This window comes from Typopeltis vanoorti, chromosome 23, assembly GCF_054136105.1.
Source record: "Typopeltis vanoorti isolate ZY-2024b chromosome 23, IOZ_Tvanoo_1.0, whole genome shotgun sequence".
Classification (NCBI taxonomy): domain Eukaryota; kingdom Metazoa; phylum Arthropoda; class Arachnida; order Uropygi; family Thelyphonidae; genus Typopeltis; species Typopeltis vanoorti.
In genome coordinates, this window is record NC_143571.1 from 66,958,295 (window position 1) to 66,979,848 (window position 21,554).

General features: G+C 34.9%; 1 protein-coding gene across 2 annotated transcripts in view; it reads left to right on the forward strand.

Moving 5' to 3' along the window:
• The window catches only part of GPHR (Golgi pH regulator), a 314,568-nt gene that overhangs the window by 147,504 nt on the left and 145,510 nt on the right, over positions 1–21,554 (forward strand). For both annotated transcript variants that reach the window (XM_090412614.1, XM_090412615.1), the window contains exon 9: positions 10,920–11,008. In XM_090412614.1, the coding sequence (XP_090268740.1) occupies positions 10,920–11,008 (89 nt within the window). The remainder of the gene's footprint in view (positions 1–10,919; positions 11,009–21,554) is intronic.

Consider the following 21,554-nt stretch of genomic DNA (forward strand, 5'->3'; position numbering starts at 1 on the left):
ACATAACTACTATGTGTGGGCATTTGGTTATTAAGTATATTATATTTGATATGAAATTATATTTTTTGTTTTAATCCTTGCTCAAGTGTAAGCAAACAAAGTTTATGTATAAAGTATCCTCATGACTAGTCACATCAGTTTTATGTGGCTCCCGTCCATGAAAGGTTCTTGTATCCTTTCTTTCGTGTTTGCATAGTGATCAGAATCATCATCATCAAATTCCTGCCATGTACCCTCCAGGGGTGTACAGGATATGATAGTACTACAAGACAAAAATTACATCATTACTAACTTCCTATCTATAATTTTTCTCCAAATCAGTCTGTTACTTGTCAAGACTCCAACATTATCAGATCTTATATTTCTATCATCTAAGGCACTTTGTACAGTATCAATCCACCTATATCTTGGTCTTCCTCTGGGTCGTTTTGCTGCCAACCTGGCAGAGAACACTTGTTTTGCTAATCTTTCTTTGCTCATTCTGTTTAAGTGACCATACCACTTAAGATTAGCTCTGCTAACGCATTCCTGGATGCTGACAATGTCAAGTTCTTTCCTAATATCCTCGTTTTTAATATGATATTGCCATTGATGCCATCTGTTCACGCCTATAATCTTTCTCAGTACTTTCATATCTGTGGTCTCTAGTCTTTGGTCAAGTGTTTTACTTTTGACCCAGCTCTCAGATCCATAAGTTAAAACTGGTTTGAACACTGTCTTGTAAACAGCTAATTTAGTGTTCTCACTAATTTCTCTCTTATTCCATATGAATTTATTCAATTGACTTCCCACCATACCAGCTTTGCTGATTCTGTTGTCTATTTCTATATTTAATTTACCATCTTCAGTAAAAATCATGCCTAAGTAGCTGAAATGTTTTCCTTGTTCCACAGGTTCTCAATTCAGAACACAGTTGACATTTTCAATGATTCTGCTTATTTTCATTGTCTTTGTCTTTTCATTGCTGACCTTCATACCATATCTATTACAACAGTTATTCAATTTAGTCAGAGAATCTTGCAGACTTGTAGCGGATTTATTTAGAAGTATAACATCATCTGCATAAAGCAAAGAGCTGATATTAACAGCTCCAATTTTGATATCATGTTTAATACCACTTTCCTTCATAATGTAATCCATATAGATAATGAATAACAGAGGGGATAATATACATCCTTGTCTCACACCAGATTTAACATTAAACCATCTTTCTGTACTTCCTTCAATTCTAACTGCTGACTTACAACTCAAATAAAGACTAAGTATTGCTTGATATAATGCCCTATTGACACCATATAACTGCAGCGTATTGAATAGCTTCTCTCTTGGCACCTTGTCATATGCCTTTTCCAAATCGACAAAACTTAAATACAGATCTTTGTTATATTCCCATGCTTTCTCGACTATTTGTCGTAAAGTGAAGATCTGATCCTGACAGCCTCTATTTGGCCTGAATCCAGCTTGTTCTTCACCAAGCTTGTCTTCCACAATCCTTCTCAACCATTTCTCAAGTGCAGCCCTGTAAGACTATTATACCACCATACTTCAGCATTTCTGGTCGCATATCATCTACTCCTGCTTCCTTTCTACATTTCAAGCCTTTGATGGCTTTTTCTACTTCAAGTATGGATATGTATTCCTGACTGCATGCCTGGTCAGTGTTTTTTACTACTGTGCTATCATCACTGCTTGTTTCATGTAGCAGTTTTTCAAAATAATTACTCCATACTTCAAGGATATCTTTTTCTCCTGTTTTCATGTCACCTTTATCATCTCTAACTCCTTTTACAGCACTGTTTCCTCCATTCCTAAGCTTCTTCAACAACCTCCAGAATATTTTGCCACCTTCTTGATATTTATTTTCTATATTCTTGCCAAAGTCCTCCCATGACTTTTGTTTAGCTAGTTTTACACAGTGTTTAGCATTTGTCTCTATATTCTCTAAGAGCACAAGCTGACTGATTTGACAGAAACTTTTGATATGCTTTCTTCTTTTCCTTCACTGCCTCTTTAACTTCCTGTGTCCACCAGGGAGTTCTGATTTTTTTTATCCTTGCAGACAACCTCACCACATGCCTCTGTGGCTGAACCAATCAGTGTTTTCTTCAGAGTTTGCCACTGAATCTCCAAGGTTTGATTCCTGTTCTCAAACTCTTTCATTTTTTCTTCAATAATCTTTGTGTATTTTAGTCTACAGTTCACATCTGAGAGCTGCTCAACTTTTATTCGCTTTAAAACTTTCTCACATGTCATTCTTTTCAATATGAAATTCAATTTTATCCTGCTCAAGACTAAATAGTGATCACTTCCAATTTCAAATCCTCTGTACCCTCTGGTGTCCTGCAGCAGGGAGAAAACATCACTATCAACAATAACATAGTCAATGAGACTTTTCTTATTCCTTGCCTCTTCTCTCCATGTGAATTTGTGCACATTTTTATGTTGGAACTGGGTGTTAGTAATAACCAGTCCATGTCCTGAGCAGAAATCCAACAGATATTTGCCATTATTATTAGCTTTGCTCTTTTCTCCAAATTTTCCCAAAATATTTTTGTATGTCTCACAATCATTTCCTACTCTGCTATTTAGATCCCCAACAAGGACCAACTTTTCCTTTTTCATTGTGTCAGTTGCTTTTTCTAAAGCCTCAAAAATTCCTCCACTTCTACCTTAGTAGAACCTTCTGTGGGACCATAGGCATAAATAAGTCTCATTGTCCAGTTCTCCATTCTCATATTTGCCCACATTAGTCTACTTGAGACTGACTGCCATTCAGGAAGATTAGCCTTATATTTTGTGTTGAATACTATGGCTACTCCTTCTTTTCCTTGATTGTCATTGCCTGAATATAACATTTTCTATTTATTGCTCAGAAAGATCTCACCAGTTTTGTCTTTTTTGCTTCAGTCACCCGTATTATGTCAATCTGGTACTTATCTAATTCCTCAGCTAGCTCCATTTCTTTGCCATTCAGGCTTCTTATGTTGATAGTACCGATCTTTAAATCTGGTAATGTTGAGTTGGGGTTTGTTTTCAGATTTGTTACAGTAACTGACTTTTCACTGTTCACCCTGGTTCCCTGGCAAAAACAACGGGGGCTTTGTTTAACCGGGCAACGCCCCAGCCGGCATGAAATTTTGTCATGCTCTACCATCATTTTTTATTTTGGTTTAACCAATAAGAATACAATTTGGTTGGCTAAATCCCAAATTGCCAGCCATTCCTCATTCGTTCAGTATCCAAGTAGATACCCAACAGGGTGCACCTTGAGAAGGTGAGGATTGGACATTAGGTCAGAAGCCCTGGTCGGTTCTCTGCATTCCTTTAAAGGCTATGTGGAGGTCTCCTCTCAGTTATACAGCTTTGACCCTTAAGCACCCCGGTGATCGGAATACATTATGAAAATTGTGATACAACTGCCGTGTTAGAGTAAAACTTTAGTTTAATATAAACCAAAATATACATTTAAAGTGTTGACTTTCACATTAAGGCCATTTTCTGGAGTATAATATGTATGTGTGTGTGTGTGTGTGTATATATATATATATATATGTATATATATATATACACACACACACAAAGAAACAAGCTGCACTACAATCTATGCATGCTAAAGTTACTGATCAACCATTAAACTATTTGCCTGACCTCGGGTGCTAAAAAAAGAAAAAACTTCACGACATCAAAGCTAGAGTCCTGTTATTATTATTATCTATTAGGTTACAAAGTTAAATTAAGCTTGAGAGTAACATGTTCATACAGAAAATAATAGATAAATCAATAAACAGAAAATAAAATTGATTAGAGTCCTAAAGTCAGAGTTTGGGATTTTTAAGCCCCCATTATTATTAAGATTGGGATGGTTAATCAACATTTCACAGGCTTCTTTAAATTTCTGTTCATTCCAAGTTTTTGTAATATGATGCAAAGAACAAGTATTTTTCCAATCTGTTTGATGTAGGATGTTAAGAGCATGATTTGAGAGGCCTGTTTCACCAAAATTGTTATATTTAATGTGTCGTTTGTGTTCTTTTTTACCAATAGGGATTATACTTCCAGTTTCCCCAATATTAGGTAATTTACAGGTGCAATAGATGCAATAAACTCCAGGGTATGCTAATGGGTGCCATTCATTGGCATTTATTTTCTGTTTTTATTAATTTTTGATGAGTGTGTGTTGCATGCTCGCTTTTTACATAATCTGGAAAGCGTGCTCTAAGAGTGACCAAGCATGAAACTTTTTCAAGCCACTTTGGGCCTCCAAGTAAGTAAGTAATGCAGTGGTCTCACACCAGGTAATGGAGTTTATCTGTTTCCTAAATCAATCACAAATATCCATGTGTTCATACAGGATTGAAATGAGCAACCTGTTGTGTGGAGATATGCTGCCAACTTGGACAGGCAGGCAAAATTGTCTTAATATGGGAAGTCAACAGCCTCTGTATCAGTAATAAACTGTGGAAGCACATAAGAAGCCTCAAACTTAACCGGTTTTGCATTCCTGTAAAAGATTGATTGTTGATTTCACATCATTTGTTTTAGTATGAGAAGTCAATAGCCTCTATACACAAGCAGATATGTTGTGAAGATACTTCACACAAAAACTTTGCTTACACTTGGTTAAGGATTAAAACAAGAAAATAATTTCTTGTTGTATATAATATATTTAATTTTCTTTGGTGCTTAAGTTTACTTTTTAGTGTTTTTGGTTTATTAAATGCCTGAAATATATGTTTTTATGGTTGAAATTTTTGATTTACAACCAACAGAAAACTTGACTATCTCTGCTTCATTAAAACTCTCAGTTATTGTCATATAAATGCAATAAATGGCTCATTGTATATATATTTTTTGTAGTTACAGGTAGACATTTTAAGAGATCATTACCTTGAATGGGGGGGGGGAGAAAGAAGGAAAGAATGAATGACCTATCAATGTTTATGAATGGAGTGGAGAATCAGAAAAGCATACTTGAATGGAAAAAAGGGGGGGGGGCATGAGGAAGCATTATGCTCAAAACAATTGGGACCACTGGCTGGTTAAGTTGTCAGGTTATATATTAATCATTATATGAATAATGAGATTTGGAAATAGTTATGTGGATTCCAATATAAGTTATTACTGTTTCATTGTAGGATGATCTTCTCAACCTGTTCCTCATTTCATTTTCTGTAAAAATCTCATATAATTTTCACTTGTTATGTTTGCCTTTTACAGTATTACAGTATATATACTGAGTGAAAATTTCAAATTAATAAGGAATACCATTTTTTTATATGATAATCTAAATATATATATAGTATCTGTTTGCATTTAGTAATACTAATGTATACATTAGTATTACTAGAGCTGCCATGTGGTTAAGTGCTGTGATATTAAAAGAAACTTAAATGTAGTTAAATAGTAAACTTGCTTACTGTTTACCATATGTTGCATGAAAATAACACTGTATGAATATTATTGTATGTTTGTTTACAGTAGTTTATCTATGTCACTATTACTATATGACGTGCAATCACTGTAAATTAAAGATACCAAGAAATTATATGCTTGGATAAAGGATTAAATCAAGTATATAATTTCTTGGTATCTTTAATTTATAGTATAACCAAGTGAAAAAACTTCCAAGTACAATCACTGTAGTAATGACAGCTATTTTGTCACTTGTGTTTCATTTTGAATCTCAGTAATGGACATGTTTTTAGAACAGCTGTTGCTGAGTAACAGTAATGCTAGCCAGCAAACAGTAGGCAAGCAAGGAAGGAGAGCCGGAAAGGTATAATAAACTACTGAGTTAAGTACTCTAATCTTGGGGAAAGTTTATCTTCTGTCTCAATTCTTCTCCAGTATTGCCACTACTCTTACACTCAGATGGTTTTATTGACATCATCAACCACAGAAAAAGCCCACCCCCAGGCTTCTTACTTCTCCTCTAATTCTTCTATGGTTGATCCTGGCAATACTCTTCACCCCTCCCCCCAACTATTTCAAAAACACTCACCACACATTGTCTTATTTGGCATTTTGCCAGAAAGAAATCAGAAGAATATTGTTCAAGTTAGATACCAAAGAAGTCTCTTCGTCCTAATGACATTTCTCTAATCATTCTAAAGTATGTGCTCCAGATTCTCTGTCACCTTTTTATGCTTTCATATTTCATTGGTGTTTATCCTACAAAATTAAAATTAACTCACATAAAATTCCTAAAAGGGGGGGGGGGGTTGACAAATCCTTACCATCAAACTACTATCCAGTTTCTCTTACCTCAGTTCTCTGTAAAGTAATGGACAGAACTATCAACATTCAACTTCTACACTCCCTTGAATGCACTCAACTTTAAAATAAATAAAAAAATTAAAAAAAAAAGCCAGTATTGATTCCTCAACTGTTGTTCAACAGGGTATCTGCTTGCCTATGTTGTCCATTTCTGGACAAATACTATGAAAAAATTTTGTGAGTCTCAGGTGGTTGCCCTTGATATCTCCAAGGCTTTTGAGATATTAAAACAAACAAACAAAATAAATAGGAGCTTCTTTATTAGAGCGACAGACCTATGGCCTGTCGCTCTAATAAACAAGCTCCCATCATTGGGTGAATCCTGTGACTTTTGCAACTGGATTACCAGCTTTCTGATGTGACATATTATAGGATGATGATTGAGAATTTTTTCTCTAACTAAAGCTGGGATTTGACAGGGCTCTGTTTCAAAAGATATATTTCGGTAATTACACCACATTTTTTATTATTCAGTTATACAAAATACTGAAATAATAGTTCCCGACAAGTTTCGTAAATCGGAGAATTTACATCTTCAGGGGGTAAATAGTATAACTTAAAGTTTAAACAAGAGAATTAATAAATACAAATCATAACCGTCTGGCTACTCATAAACTCAAATAACAGAATGCAAATATAAAACGTTATTGACGTTGAACAATACTGGATGATGTCACATGTTCTTGTTCTCGTTCATACGGTCCGAGCTCAGATTGAGGTAGATTTTTTATTAGAGCTGACCACACTTGATGGAGAATTAAACCTTGATTTTTATTGCATTGGGTTGGGTTTTTTAGCATATTAGCAGCTTCTTTAAATTTTCTTATATAACTGTTGTTTTCTATGTATGACATTGCCGTTCTTTGCCAGAGTATATCGTGTCCAGTGGAAGTGGTATGGAAAGCAAGACCTGTTTTTTGTTCTCTTTTGTATTGTACTTTGCCTTAACCCCACGTTTCCTACCAAAAATTGATATCATAGCACAAATAGAAAAAGGAATTAGAAATCTACCGGACAACACGGCAGATCTTATCCATATAGAAAGTACAGCTTTACTATTAAAAAGCAGATTATCTCATAGGAATCTACCTTACAATGAATACGCTTGCCTTAAGAAGTTAAAGGACAACAAAAATATTGTCATAATCAAAGCAGATAAAGGCACCGCAACTGTCGTTTTAAATGCTACAGAATATGATAACAAAATGAAAAATCTCCTGGAAGATACAAACACCTACAAACCCTTAGACAGAGACCCGACTTGGCATACACACAAAAAACAAATAATCTAATAAAAAAAAGTGCCTCTATGGATGGAAGAACTTAAAAAATACTTACAATCAAAACATCCTTTGATAACAAGAATATATGGTGTTCCAAAGATCCATAAGACAGATATACCTTTAAGACCAATAGTAGATGGAAGAGATTCACCGACTTCCAACTTGGCGAAATACCTCACCAACATGATCTCACAACATATAGGAAAAACATCTTCCTTCATAAAAAATAGTAAACATTTCATAGAAAAAGTGAAAGATATACATATTGGTCCAACAGACATCTTAGCAAGTCTAGACATTATTAGCTTGTTTACAAACGTCCCGAGACAAGAAATTTTGAATCTCCTAGAAGACCTCTTCCCTCCTGACATCTTATTGTATAAACAATACTTTTTTCAACTATCATGACAGAATCTGGGAACAAAAAGAAGGATTGGCCATGGGTTCATCATTATCACCGGTATTAGCAAACCTATTTATGGAAAAATTTGAAAACAATGCTCTTAAGAATTACCATAAAAAACCAAAAATATGGCTACGCTATGTGGACGATATTTTCATCATATTCAATGGAACAACAGATGAACTTATCAATTTCAAAGATTATCTCAACAATTTACACAACACCATAAAATTCACTTTAGAACAAGAAGAAAATAAAAAACTTCCTTTTCTGGATATTCTTTTAGAAGTTAATGAAGAAAGTAAACTCTCCTCAGTATATAGGAAGCTGACAAATACTGGAAGATTTCTAAATGCAACCTCACAACCACCATCCTTCATAAAAAATAAGCTTAATTAAAACTCTTCAAGACATAGCATAGAATATCTCCAGCACACAAGAAAGATGTAATGAAGAACTAAAATACTTAACACAAATCCTCCAACAGAATGGATATGAAACAAAAATCATCAAGAGAATCCTTAAAATGCCTCCAACTAACAACACAATAAAACAGGGTTACAGATAAGCTAGCCAAATTAATGAACAAACACAACTTAAAAGTAGCCTTCCTTCATATGGAAAAAATCTCAGGATTCCTACATCCACCAAAAACAGGAGTCTACAAAATCCATTGCTCTTGCGGGATTTGCTACGTAGGACAGACAGGAAGATCTGGAAAAATACGCATGGCTGAACACCAAAAAGACGTACAATACAAAAGAGAACAAAAACGGGTCTTGCTTTCCATACCACTTCCACTGGACATGATGTACTCTGGCAAAGAACGACAATGTCATACATAGAAAACAAGAGTTATATAAGAAAATTTAAAGAAGCTGCTAATATGCTAAAAAACCAGCCAGATGCAATAAAAATCAAGGCTTAATTCTCCATCAAGTGTGGTCTGCTCTAATAAAAAATCTACCTCAATCTGAGCTCAGACTGTATGAACGAGAACAAGAACATGTGACATCGTCCAGTATTGTTCAATGTCAATAACGTTTTATATCTGCATTCTGTTATTTGAGTTTATGAATAGCCAGACGGTTATGATTTGTATTTATTAATTCTCTTGTTTAAACTTTAAGTTATACTATTTACCCCCTGAAGATGTAAATCCTATGATTTGCGAAACTTGTCAGGAACTATTATTTCAGTATTTTGTATAACTAAATAATAAAAAATGTGGTGTAATTACCGAAATATATCTTTTGAACCAATTAGTCACAGAAGTCTACGCCTGCAAGGGCTTTGTTTTCTCACCCATCTTCTTACATGCATCAATAATCTACTCCAGTTGACTACCAACCTACACAGCTTTGCTGATGACAGTGCATTACATTCTTCCTCCTTATTTGACAAACCATGTATTACACAAATCAACCATAACCTCTGCCACCCTAAATTCTGATCTCCAAACCAATCTTGGATGGGATTTAACAATCTCATTAGTTTCAATGTGAGCAAAGCACAGTTATGTCTTATCTCCCACACAAAAACCACTTTCTTCCAGTTTTACTCTCAAATCAACAACTAGATCTCTAGACAAGATGGAAGCTCCCTAAAAGTATTTAACTTAGTACAGAAAAGGGCATTTGGAAAGATTAATGACCCATTTCCTACCACTTCGTTCCATCTAGTATCACACATACATGTTCAGTTTTCACTACTTACATCTTTTATAAATATTTTCATGGTCAGTGTTCTGAACTTGCATCAATAATTCCTTCACTGTTTGTTATGTCTATTGAAGCGTGTGCAGCATAAACCCCTCCTTCACAGTTCAACTCCATATCTACAGAACAAATTTCTTTGCCTCATTTATTCCTTCCACTTCTGCCTTCTGGAACAGTCTCCCATCTTATGTGTTTCCCAAGGAATACATTCCCAGCCCTTCAAACTAAATTTGGACAAATTCCTTCTTGTTCATCTATGTTATTAATGTACTATGGATTGCCCAACCTCTTAATATGGGATTATCATAATATCATCATCATCACAAACCATGGGCTCACAGCCCATTGGTGTCTGATTCCTCCTTCAACTATCTTCTTCCACCTTTCTTTGTGCAGTGCACAATGTCTATACACCCATTCCACACCAGTCCTTTATGTCATCTATACATTCTCTGTATGGTCTACCTCTTTTGTTTAGACCATCCATAATACCAAACATGAATGTCTTTATCTTCCGGTCCTCACTCATTCTGCAAATGTGTCCAAATAATTGCAGCTTCCGTTTTATAATCTTCTGCATTTGATTCTCCTTTAATCCTATCATAATATATATATATATATATATATATATATATTAATTCATTTTTTTTTCATGCACTTCTTGTTAGGTGTCATGTTAATTTAATAGTTGTAAAGAAATTTCACAGGTGAATCTGGTAATACAAAAAAAATGGTGTTATACTTCAGACATGAAATAAAATCCTTGAAAGTGTGGTATGGGATTGGTCTATATCAGTGTTTCTCAATGTGGGGCAATTTGAATATTTTGGGAGGCAATTAGAAAATGTACATGTACATATTTATATTATACTTTTTCAGAACTTGGCTGACTATTATGCTAGGGCAGGGACATCAAAATCTTTGAGACGTTGAGGTGGGGGCATGATCCAAAAAATGCTGAGAAACACTGGTCTATATTCATAAGAAATTGTCATGCATTAATTGTTAATTGCTCTGATAACACCTAATTATTTTTTCCTAATAAGGATGCATTCTGGAAAAATGTGATATTTGTATAAACAATTGTATTTCTTGTTTTCATGAAAATTACCTTCAAGAAATGTCTTTTTTTATATTTTATATAGATATTTCATTAAAGAATTAAAAATGTTGAATTTGTAGTTTTAACATGAATATCCTCTTATAGCGAAAATAGTTTCACCTTTAACCCTAGTTTAGATATTAGTCAACTAAAACAGGAAGTGAAAGCTTTAGAAGAACTTAGCAGACAACTCTTTCTAGAGGCAGTGGATATGCACAGCATGCAGGTATTGTATTCATTTTTAATATGATTGGTGCTGCATTCCACATCACTGTGCTGATGAGTCTCTATAGCTCACTAGGTAGCAAAAATATCTTTTAGTTACCAGTTTGGATAGTTTTGAATCCTCTCTAGGATGTGACTTTCAACTGGTTTTTTTTCCAGAACTCATCTGAGGTTGGGATGGGGAGGGATTCATTCATACATCATTCATTTCACACACAAGTTGACTAGATAAGATTAATTGTCTTGTCAAGTGTCGTCGCCTTCTAAGTGGTTGACTACTATAAACTTCTACCATGTATGGTTTTGTGCTTCTCTTTTGCATTCTTCATAAGACAAAAAGGTCCAGTCCTTGATATTTCCCATCCAATCTGTTCTTTGTCTTCGTCTTCTTCTTTGTATCATTTCTAAAAGTGTTTTTTTTTTTGTAGGGATTCATGTCTTAGTATGTGACTAAGGTAGGTGGTTTTCCGTTTCTTAATGGTTTTCAACAGAGTCCATGGGACTAAGGATTCTTCTGAGGATCCACATTTCAAAGGCTTTCAGTTTATTTTCACAGTATTTTGATATTGTCATGGCTGCTGCTCCATGTATAGCAGTCCAAATATATATGACTCTCTACTTGATCTAAAGTATTTCCTCTGATCTTAATATTTATATTTGATATTTTCCCTTTATCTCTTATTATCGGCTTGGTTTTGATTTTTTTGAAGTTGAAATTAAGTCCATATTTTTCACTTAATTTCACTGTCTCTTCTAGTAGATTTTCAAGATCTTTTTTTTTTTGTTTTCAACCAGTAGTACCATATCATCTGAATATCTTAAGTTGTTTATAATTCTTTCCTTGTCTGACACCTTCCTTACTGGGAATTCCTCTGAAACCTAATTTTTTAATGCATTCTATCAGTTGTTCATGTTCTACATTGTCAAAGGCCTTTGTGTAGTTGATTAAACATAAATCCACTTCTTTCTGCTTCTCTAGATATTTTTCTATAGTAGTTCTAATGTTGAAGAGTCCTTCTCTAATCCCTTTATTTTCCTGAAAACCAGTGTGTGTGTCTCATTGATTTCCAATTTCATTTTTATTTCTTTCTGGGATGATATATATCATCCCATAATTTTGCTATCTAACTGATCAGACTAATTGTTCTGTACTCTTCACATTTGATTGTCTTAGATTTTTAGGTATTGATAGGAGTGTCGAGTGCTTAAAATCTTATGGTAGGTGTCCAGTTTCATATATTCTGTTACATATGTCAGTCAGTGATCTTATGGCCTTATCATTTAAAGCCTTTAGGCATTCTGCCATAATTCCATCCATTCCTGGAGCTTTTCCTGGTTTCAGTTTCCTAATAGCATTTCTTACTTCCCTGGGTAAGAATAGTAGACCCCTCCAAATTTTCTTCTGATGGCTTATCTATTCTATCAATATTGTAGAGTTCCTTTGAATATTCTACTCATCTTTCTCTTATTTTGTCTTTCACCATTAGGATGTTTTCAATTTTTTTTTCAGAAAATGACGACATATACTAAAAGATTCATTAAAAAACTTTAATCAATTGATTAAAGTTTTTTCATTAATATCAGGGGCAGCTCGTGCATAGGCACTGTGGAACTGCAGCACCCCCAATTTTTCTCGATACATAAATATATTTATTAATTTATTTATATTTGCTTGTAATATTTAATTTTATCATTGTTGGATCTTAAATGAAAAGATTTCCTTAAAGAAATAATTTATTCAGGATTCAAAAAGTTTTGGCTAAACAACAACGAAAATGCTTGTATATAGGTAAAGATACAAATTGTTTAATGAATCATATGCTAGTACTATTTTATGTAATATTACTTAAAGGTAAACGATGTCAATTTTTTGTAAGAATTTATAATGGAAGAGGTGTTCTTTGTAACATATATGTTAAGGCATGTAACAGAAGTTCAAAGTCCACTAACGAAAGCCTTCGGTGAATTGCGTAGCCTACGGCAAATTGTCTACGTGCAGGGCCGCACGCACGCGCTCGTTGTTTTCCAGGAAAACGCGGCACACGCATGGAATTCTCCAGGAAGATGCAAATAGAAAAAATGACACGTGCACAAAAAAGAGGGTGCCGGGCAGAAAGGCATGGGAGTGAAGAGAGTGCCAAAGGTAGTGGATATAAAAAGGGTTTATCCCCCTTTCAAGGGGCTTTTTGTCTGTTTTGCTTTGGATTTTCTTGTGAAGTCGGGGCGAGTTTGAGTTCGGGATCTTATCGATAGTGTGTGGCTATTCAGGGCCATTGTTTCGAGATGTCGTACGGAAGAAATCGACGAGGAGATAATCGGCAGCATTCCGAGCAAGCTTGAAGGAACTGACCGCCATATACGTCCACATGGATCGATCCGAGCCATGCTGTTTCTAGTCCACGATGGGAAAGAAAGGCAGAACAATGAAGTCCAAGCCTAGCCTGTGAGACAATCGTCTAGAAGAAGACCGGACATTCCGTGGGACGAAGTAAGGATAAGATGACAGAATAAATATACTTCCAGAAATATGGTAATGTTAAAACCTTTTGTAATTTGTTAAGAAAGAGAGGAATATTGTGATATAGAAGAAAAGAGATGTTATGTTTCAGAACTCTATACTTGTAGGAAAAGGACTATAGCGAATAATGGATAACAGTGTTTTAAGTTTTAGGGCTATATCTCAAGTAATTAATTGAATGAATTGTAGTTTGAATTGTTGTGAGTAATGATCTATAAAGTTACCAATGTGATTGAATTAATTTGAGAGAATGTGTAGACTAGTAAGGATATTTGAATGATGCTAACAAATTTTGTGCTATGGAATTAACCCATGTTTAAATTGTTGTATAAAATACAGTTGTTATGCTTAACCTTTTTACTTATGATACCTATATTTCAGTTGAGTTTATTCTTGTAAATGTGTAACCTTAGGAATTTAATAAATGTATCTTGAATATCTTAACCTGGGTTTGTGCCTTGAATTGAATCCAATGCACTGTTTGCTAATATCTGAATCTGAGCGGGATAGAATTATTTGACAGAAACCATGACTGCAAACTAAAGTAAATTAAGTGACACAGATAAACTGTGATAAGAAGCAATTAGTAAATTGATTAGCTTAGTATGTTTTCTGAAGGTTACCTTGGTTAAGAGGAATTTCTAACCTATGGATCTGGCTGGCACAGCTTGATCAAACAAATATTGCTAGAACCTGATTTAGGAGGTGACTTCAGACCGTTATTACTGAGGATAGGGCTCTATTCAGAGGTCTATTCTTTGTTAATTATTTAATATACTTAATCATTTTAAGAATTGGCCAATTGTCTGGATAGGTTTTACAGTAAATCCGAGAGTGCAGTGTTATGTTAGTTTCATGAGTATAGACCATAGAAGTACATAGTTAAAGTGATAACACTACACAGTGATAATTTAAGACTAATAAAATAGGAAAAAGAACACAATAAAAATATAAAATTAAGGAAATGTCACGACATAACATCATCAACAATCCTATACAATTCTCTTATTTTGTATAAAAAATAATAAAAATCCATCTTGTAGCACTTAGGAGGGCAAAGGACGCTAGTAGCACTGTGTTTACCACAGTGTCATATTGGTATGCGCGCAAGCATATGTATGTCATAGTGAGATGCAAGCTATTAGCGTAATGCGACACTATCCATTGCGCAGTTCCACTGTTGTTCATATGCAGTTTTGCACCTCTTCGTAGTGCTTATCGTGTTTACTCCATCTCTTTAAATATTTGGACATTACAATTAAAGGATTTAATTGTAATGTCCAAAAATTGTAAATCCATTTCTTTAATTATAATTAAAGGAATGGATTTTATTTTTAAGTAATTTTGAATTATACTAAATTGTATAATTTTATCGATAATAAACAATATTTTTCATGAAGCAAAACAAGAAGAATATAATTTATTTTTAAGTAATTTTGAATTATACCAAACTATATAATTTTATCAATAATTGACAATATTTTTTCATGTTTACATTTTTTTTTAATTTCTACCATAATTTTGATATTTTATCCAAACACACTGTATTTACAGTGTGTATGTATATTTTGAAAGTTGCAGCCCCCCCCCCCCATGAACCACCACTGATTAATATTTTAGTAGACTTTGTCATTTCCTGAAAAATTTAAAGTCATGTATAACCAATGTATAAGTTTATCTGCAAGAATTAGGATATTTTCATTGGCATCTTCAGTGTAATGAGAGCCTACCCTTTTCCCAGATTTGCTACTTAGCTCCCTAACTTTTTTTTATGAAGTTCTCTGATCTGGTTTTGTGTTTTTTTGTCCAAAATCTCGATTTTCTTGCATTTGTTGTTGAGCCATGGTTCTTTTGCAATCCTGAATTCTTTCCTGATCTCCTTATTAAATTCAGGACGATTTTTGTGTTTCTTTTTTTCTTCCATCATTTTTAGTATCTTGTCATTCATCCAAGATTTACCCACCATCTTATCACATTTGAGAATTGTTTGTTTTACTGCCTTTTTTTATGCCCTCTTTAAATTTTTGCAATCTATCCTCAATCTCATCTTTAGGGTAAGGATACTTGGTGGGATCAGTAACATTAACAGCAGTTGATTATGCCAGTTCCTTTAAAAAATTATCTTGTATTTCTTGATTTTTAAGGGAACCAAGATGATATTTTTCTGTGTGTAGAGGTTTCATTGTGTTATTTAGTTTTATTGCTGCTTTAATGACCAGAGGGTTGTGGTCTGATCCAATATCAGCCCCTGGGTATGTTTTGACTTCACAGATGCTATTCTGAAATCTTTTTTTTAATCATGATATAGTCAATCTGGTTCTTATGCCTCCAGGGAATATCTTCTAGAAGGTTGGCTAAACAAAGTACATTATTCTTGTTATCATTATCAGAACATTATCAGATTGTTTTCTTCACAGCCCTGTATTAATGTTTCTCCTCTTGGATTTCTGTCTTAGGTTTCCCATGGTTTCCCATGCAAGGAAAGATCTTTTCTGAGCCTACTTTAGCATTCAGATCGCTCATTATGATGGTTATATCATCTGATTTGGCATTGTTAAGTGCATTTTAAACGTCTTCATAAAAGTGTTTTACATCATTTGAGAAGGAGGGACATAATTGCAAATGACTCTATGCGCAGGTTATGCAAGAGGAGTGGTGTGGAGTGAGTTTGATGGGCGAAAGGATTTATATAAGATTGATGGTTTGCATCTGAATGGATTTGGTGTGCGGAGACTGGAAAAAGTGTTGTTGAATGAAGTGAAAGTGGATGTGCAGAAGCAGGGAAACTAGAGTTATTAAGGTGGAGGAGGCAGAAGTGGATATGCAGACTTTAGGGAGACAGTTTAGTTTATGAATGTGTATAATATGCCTGAGCAAGTAAAGGACAACATATCCGAATGGGATAGTTAGTATAAGGCATCAGGATAGGGGTGGGACTAATGGGCTTCTGCATTTCATGTATATTAATGCCAGGAGTATTAGGAACAAGAAGGAAGAATTTTTGGCCTTGATTGGCTCTTCCAGGCCACAGGTTATTGGCATTAGTGAAACATGGCTGACAGAAGATGATATAGCTAATGGGACTGAATGTGAGGGGTATGGTGTGTTCAGGAGTGACAGGGAGAATAAAATGGGGGGAGGAGTGTTATTGATGATAGCTGATAAGCTGTAGCCAAGGAGAATAGAAGTGGAACTGCAGGATAGAGAAAAGCGCACATTTGAGGCTATTTGATGTGAGATTGAAACTAGCAGAACAAAATATACAGTTGGGTGCTGCTATAGCCCAGGTGATGGAATGGTGGAAATAGTATGCATAAGCAAATAGAAGAAATGAGTGGAAGGAGGGTAATTATTATAGGTGATTTCAACTATGGTAACATTGATTGGAAGGAGGAGAGGACACATGGGAGGAAGGAATTGGATTTTATGCAGTTATTAAGGGAGAACTATCTGTGACAGCATGTAATGAAAAATATTAGGGATCAGAGAGTGCTTGACCTAGTAATTGCATCCGAGAATTTGGCTGTAATGAATATGACCACGTTGCCACCATTTGGTGAGAGTGATCATAGGGTCTTGACCTGGGAGGTGTCTAAATGTGTGGAATTTTCAATTAAGACAGGGTACATGTGGAATTACCGGGCTGGTAATTCCACATGTATGTAAGGAGTGTTTGCAGGAGGCAATGGCTGACTGTATACCTAGGGTCTGAACAGTAAATCAGGTAGGGGTTAAATGGATGAATAACACCATTAAGCTTGAGCTGCAAAAAAAAAGAAACAACTGTGGAGGAAATTTAAGGAGAAAGGTGACCTGCAGGCACATGAATGGTATAAAGCGCAGGCCAGAAGGGTAACGAGTGTGGTAAGAAAAGCAAAAGCAGATTATGAAAGAAAATTAGCCATGCATGCTAAAGAGAATCAAAAATAGTTTTTTCGATATGTTGCAAGTAAAAGAAAACATGTATATGGCAGAATGATTTTAAAGAATGCCGATTGTAGAGAGGTAACCGAAACAGTTGATATGGTGGAATTACTGAATGAGCACTTTGCAAGAGTATATCATCCAGGTGGTGATATTGCAGGAATGAAGGAACCAACAGCTTACGGGAATTGTGGTGAATGAAATGGAGGTGAATAGTCAAAACCTTAATGTGAATACATCTGTGGGATTGGATGGTATACCAGCTCGGGTTTTACGTGAAGCAGCAAAAGAATTGTCAGTGCCCTTGACCATTTTGTTTAATTTGAGTCTCGGGTCTGGGTTAGTCCTGAGGGGGTGGAAAGAGGGGAAAATAGTGTCATTGCTATAGTCTATAAAATAATGGACAAGAATTTATAATTTTGTTTTCATCCTTTAACCAAGCATGAGCAAACAAAAATTTGCTATATAGTTTGAAGATATTTGCTATATCATGTGAAGAGTTTGATGACTGGGCAACTTGCGAAGAGTTTCCACCCAAATTAGTTTTGACATTTATTGAGGTCTCATCAGTGGGAGTTAGGCATCTGGAATTATTGAGAAATAAATCAATGCTGAAGTTCTGTTTGCTGTAATCAAGTAGCAAATCAGTATATCACTATATTAAAATCTTCTGGATTAGAGATAGTTGCAGAAAGTTTTTTTGCTTGGTTAAAAATTAACTACCATAATTATATTAGATGAGAATTTATTATATTCTTGTTTTACTTCTTAGACATGAGCAAACAAAAGTTTACTCTTGCTTTAGTAAAGTGAAATAACTTTCTAACCAAGCAAAAAAATCTTTCTTCAACTATCAGCAGTACAGCTTCAAAAATCCTTAAAGTATTACAGACCATCATGTATGCACAGATTTCTTTGATACTACCTAGTAATTTATCTACTATTGTCTAGTATTGGTAGCTAATGAATCAATACGTAGGTTGTGCAGAAGGAATGATTGTAGGATTTGTGATCTGTGCTTGATGTAAAGAAGGATTTTTATAATGCTGATGAACTTCATCTAAATAGTTTTGGTGTTAGGTGTCTAGAGAGAGCTTTGTTCTCTGAGCATGATGAAGCGCAAATTCAGGAAAAACTTAAGCAAATTGGGTGAAAGCACATGAGTTTGTGTGAAGGCACCCATGAGGCAATTGAATGTGAGAATTACCAAGTGTGTTTTTGGCATTAGTTAGTGCAACCTAGCTAAAAGTTATAGGCATTAGTGAAACTTGGCTAACAGGAGATGATATAGTTACAGGAATAGAATGTGAAGGGTTTGGTATTTTCAGGGAAGATAGGATAGGAAGGAGGGGTACCGCTGCTGATAATAGCAGATGAATTGCAGCCAAAAAGAAAGGAGATAGGTGGGAGGGTGGTTTTTCATTTGAAGCAGTGTGGTGTGAGATCAAGTCAAGTAAGATAAAATATACAGTTGGTTGTTACTATAGGTCAGGGAGTTCCACGGATGATCTGGAAGGTGTGCATTGGCAAATTAGTACAATGAGTACAGGTCAAGTGATTATTATGGGGACTTCAACTATAGAGATATAGACTGGTAGGAAGAAAGATCTACTGAGAGAGAATTACTTGAGGCAGGATATGAGAGTATTGGATCTGGTCATAGAATCAAAAGAGTTATCCATAACCAAGGTGGCCACATTGCCACTGATTGGCAAAAGTGATCATGCAGTTTTGACTTGGGAAATTGTAAAATATTCTTTCAAGAAGGAGAATATGTGGAACTACAAAGCAGTGAGAGTATGTGAATAATCTCACAAGGATGTGAAAATATTGGACCTGATCATAGGATCAGAAGATCTATCCATAACCAAGTGACTACATTGCCAAGTGACTACAATCTCCCAAGGCAAGACTGCATGGTCACTTTTGCCTCCAGTTGGCAAAAGTGACCATGCAGTCTTGCCTTGGGAGATTGTAAAATATTCTGTCAAGAAGGGGGTATATGTGGAACTATAAGGCAGGTGATTATGACAAGCTTTAGGAGGAAGTTTAAATTTGTGCCATGGAATAAAATGCTTCAGGGTAAGGATGTTAGTCGTGAATGGGAGATAGTTAAGGGTCATCTAGAGGAAGCAATATTAAATGTACACCTAAGGTTATGATGGATAATCAGATAGGAGTTAGATGAATAAGTAATATCATTAAGCATAAGCTGCAGAAGAAGAAAATGTTGTGGACAAGATATAAGAAGAAATGTGACCAGCAGTGGTGGCCAGTGAAAATTTTAAGTGGGGGTGCTGCATAAAAAAAAAAAAAAAAAAAAAAAATTCTTATTTAAATTAAGGGGATATTAAATCCCACATTGTTTTAAAACAGAATAAGAAACTCAAAGATTAGAATCACAGAGTTTCATGCCGAATATAGTAAACTATAAACGTATCGGCGATTACCAGCGTGAGCTAATGCAACTAGTCCTAGTACGTAGTACAATCTCGGGCAACTCGCAGCAAAGGTGGTAAAGTTCTGATCACTATTCTTGGTATTTTCCATAATGTAAAAACACATTTCCTAGGAAATGTATGCTGTTATTACATTATGGTGGAAGGTCACTACCCAGACCGGTTTCAGCCTTCATTGAGGCTTCATCAGTGAGTAGCTGGATGAAATATAAGTAAGTTATATACTCTGCTATACGAGTTGTCAAAAAGGTGCACCCATTAAGTTACTTAAATATAATGTTCATTTCAGCGATATAAACATTATTTAAATTAAGTATAAACTCTGGGGAAAAACCCCATATTATTATAATAATTATTATAATTATATATTATAATAATTATTATAATAATTTAAATAATTATTATAATAATTATTTAAATTAACTAGGGAGATCTTTCTGAGCAATAGATACAAAATGTTATATTCAGGCAATGACAATCAAGGAAAAGAAGGAGTAGCCATAGTATTCAACACAAAATACGAGGCTAATCTTGTTGAATGGTAGTCAGTCTCGAGTAGAGTAATGTGGGCAAATAGGAGAATGGGAAACTGGACAATGAAACTTATTTGTGCCTATGGTCCCACAGAAGGTTCTACTAAGGTAGAAGTGGAGGAATTTTTTGAGGCTTTAGAAAAAGCAACTGACGCAATGAAAAAGGAAAAGTTGGTCCTTTTGGGGATCTAAATAGCAGAGTAGGAAATTATTGTGGGACATACAAAAATATTTTGGGAAAATTTGGAGAAAAGAGCAAAGCTAATAATAATAATGGCAAATATCTGTTGGATTTCTGCTCAGGACATGCACTGGTTATTACTAACACCCAGTTCCAACATAAAAATGTGCACAAATTCACATGGAGAGATGAGGCAAGTAATAAGAAAAGTCTCATTGACTATGTTATTGTTGATAGTGATGTTTTCTCCCTTGTGCAGGACATCAGAGTGTACAGAGGATTTGAAATTGGAAGTGATCACTATTTAGTCTTGAGCAGGATAAAATTGAATTTCATATTGAAAAGAATAACATGTGAGAAAGTTTTAAAGCGAATAAAAGTTGAGCAGTTCTCAGATGTGAACTGTAGACTAAAATACACAAAGATTATTGAAGAAAAAATGAAAGAGTTTGAGAACAGGAATCAAACCTTGGAGATTTAGTGGCAAACTCTGAAGAAAACACTGATTGGTTCAGCCAGAGAGGCATGTGGTGAGGTTGTCTGCAAGGATAAAAAAAATCAGAACTCCCTGGTGGACACAGGAAGTTAAAGAGGCAGTGAAGGAAAAGAAGAAAGCATATCAAAAGTTCCTGTCAAATACGTCAGCTTGTGCTCTTAGAGAATACAGAGACAAATGCAAGAATGCTAAACACTGTGTAAAACTAGCTAAACAAAAGTCATGGGAGGACTTTGGCAAGGAACACGTTCAAAGAATGAAAACATAGAGATTACCAAAACAAGCCTTAAAGTACAAGCCATTAGGAAAAAGAAAACCAGGACGTCCTCTTAAATGATTCAACTATGATTTTTAAGGCCGGAACAGGCCATGCTAGGCCTAAATCCTTGATACGTATGATGGTGATGATGATGATGATGATGATAGAAAATAAATA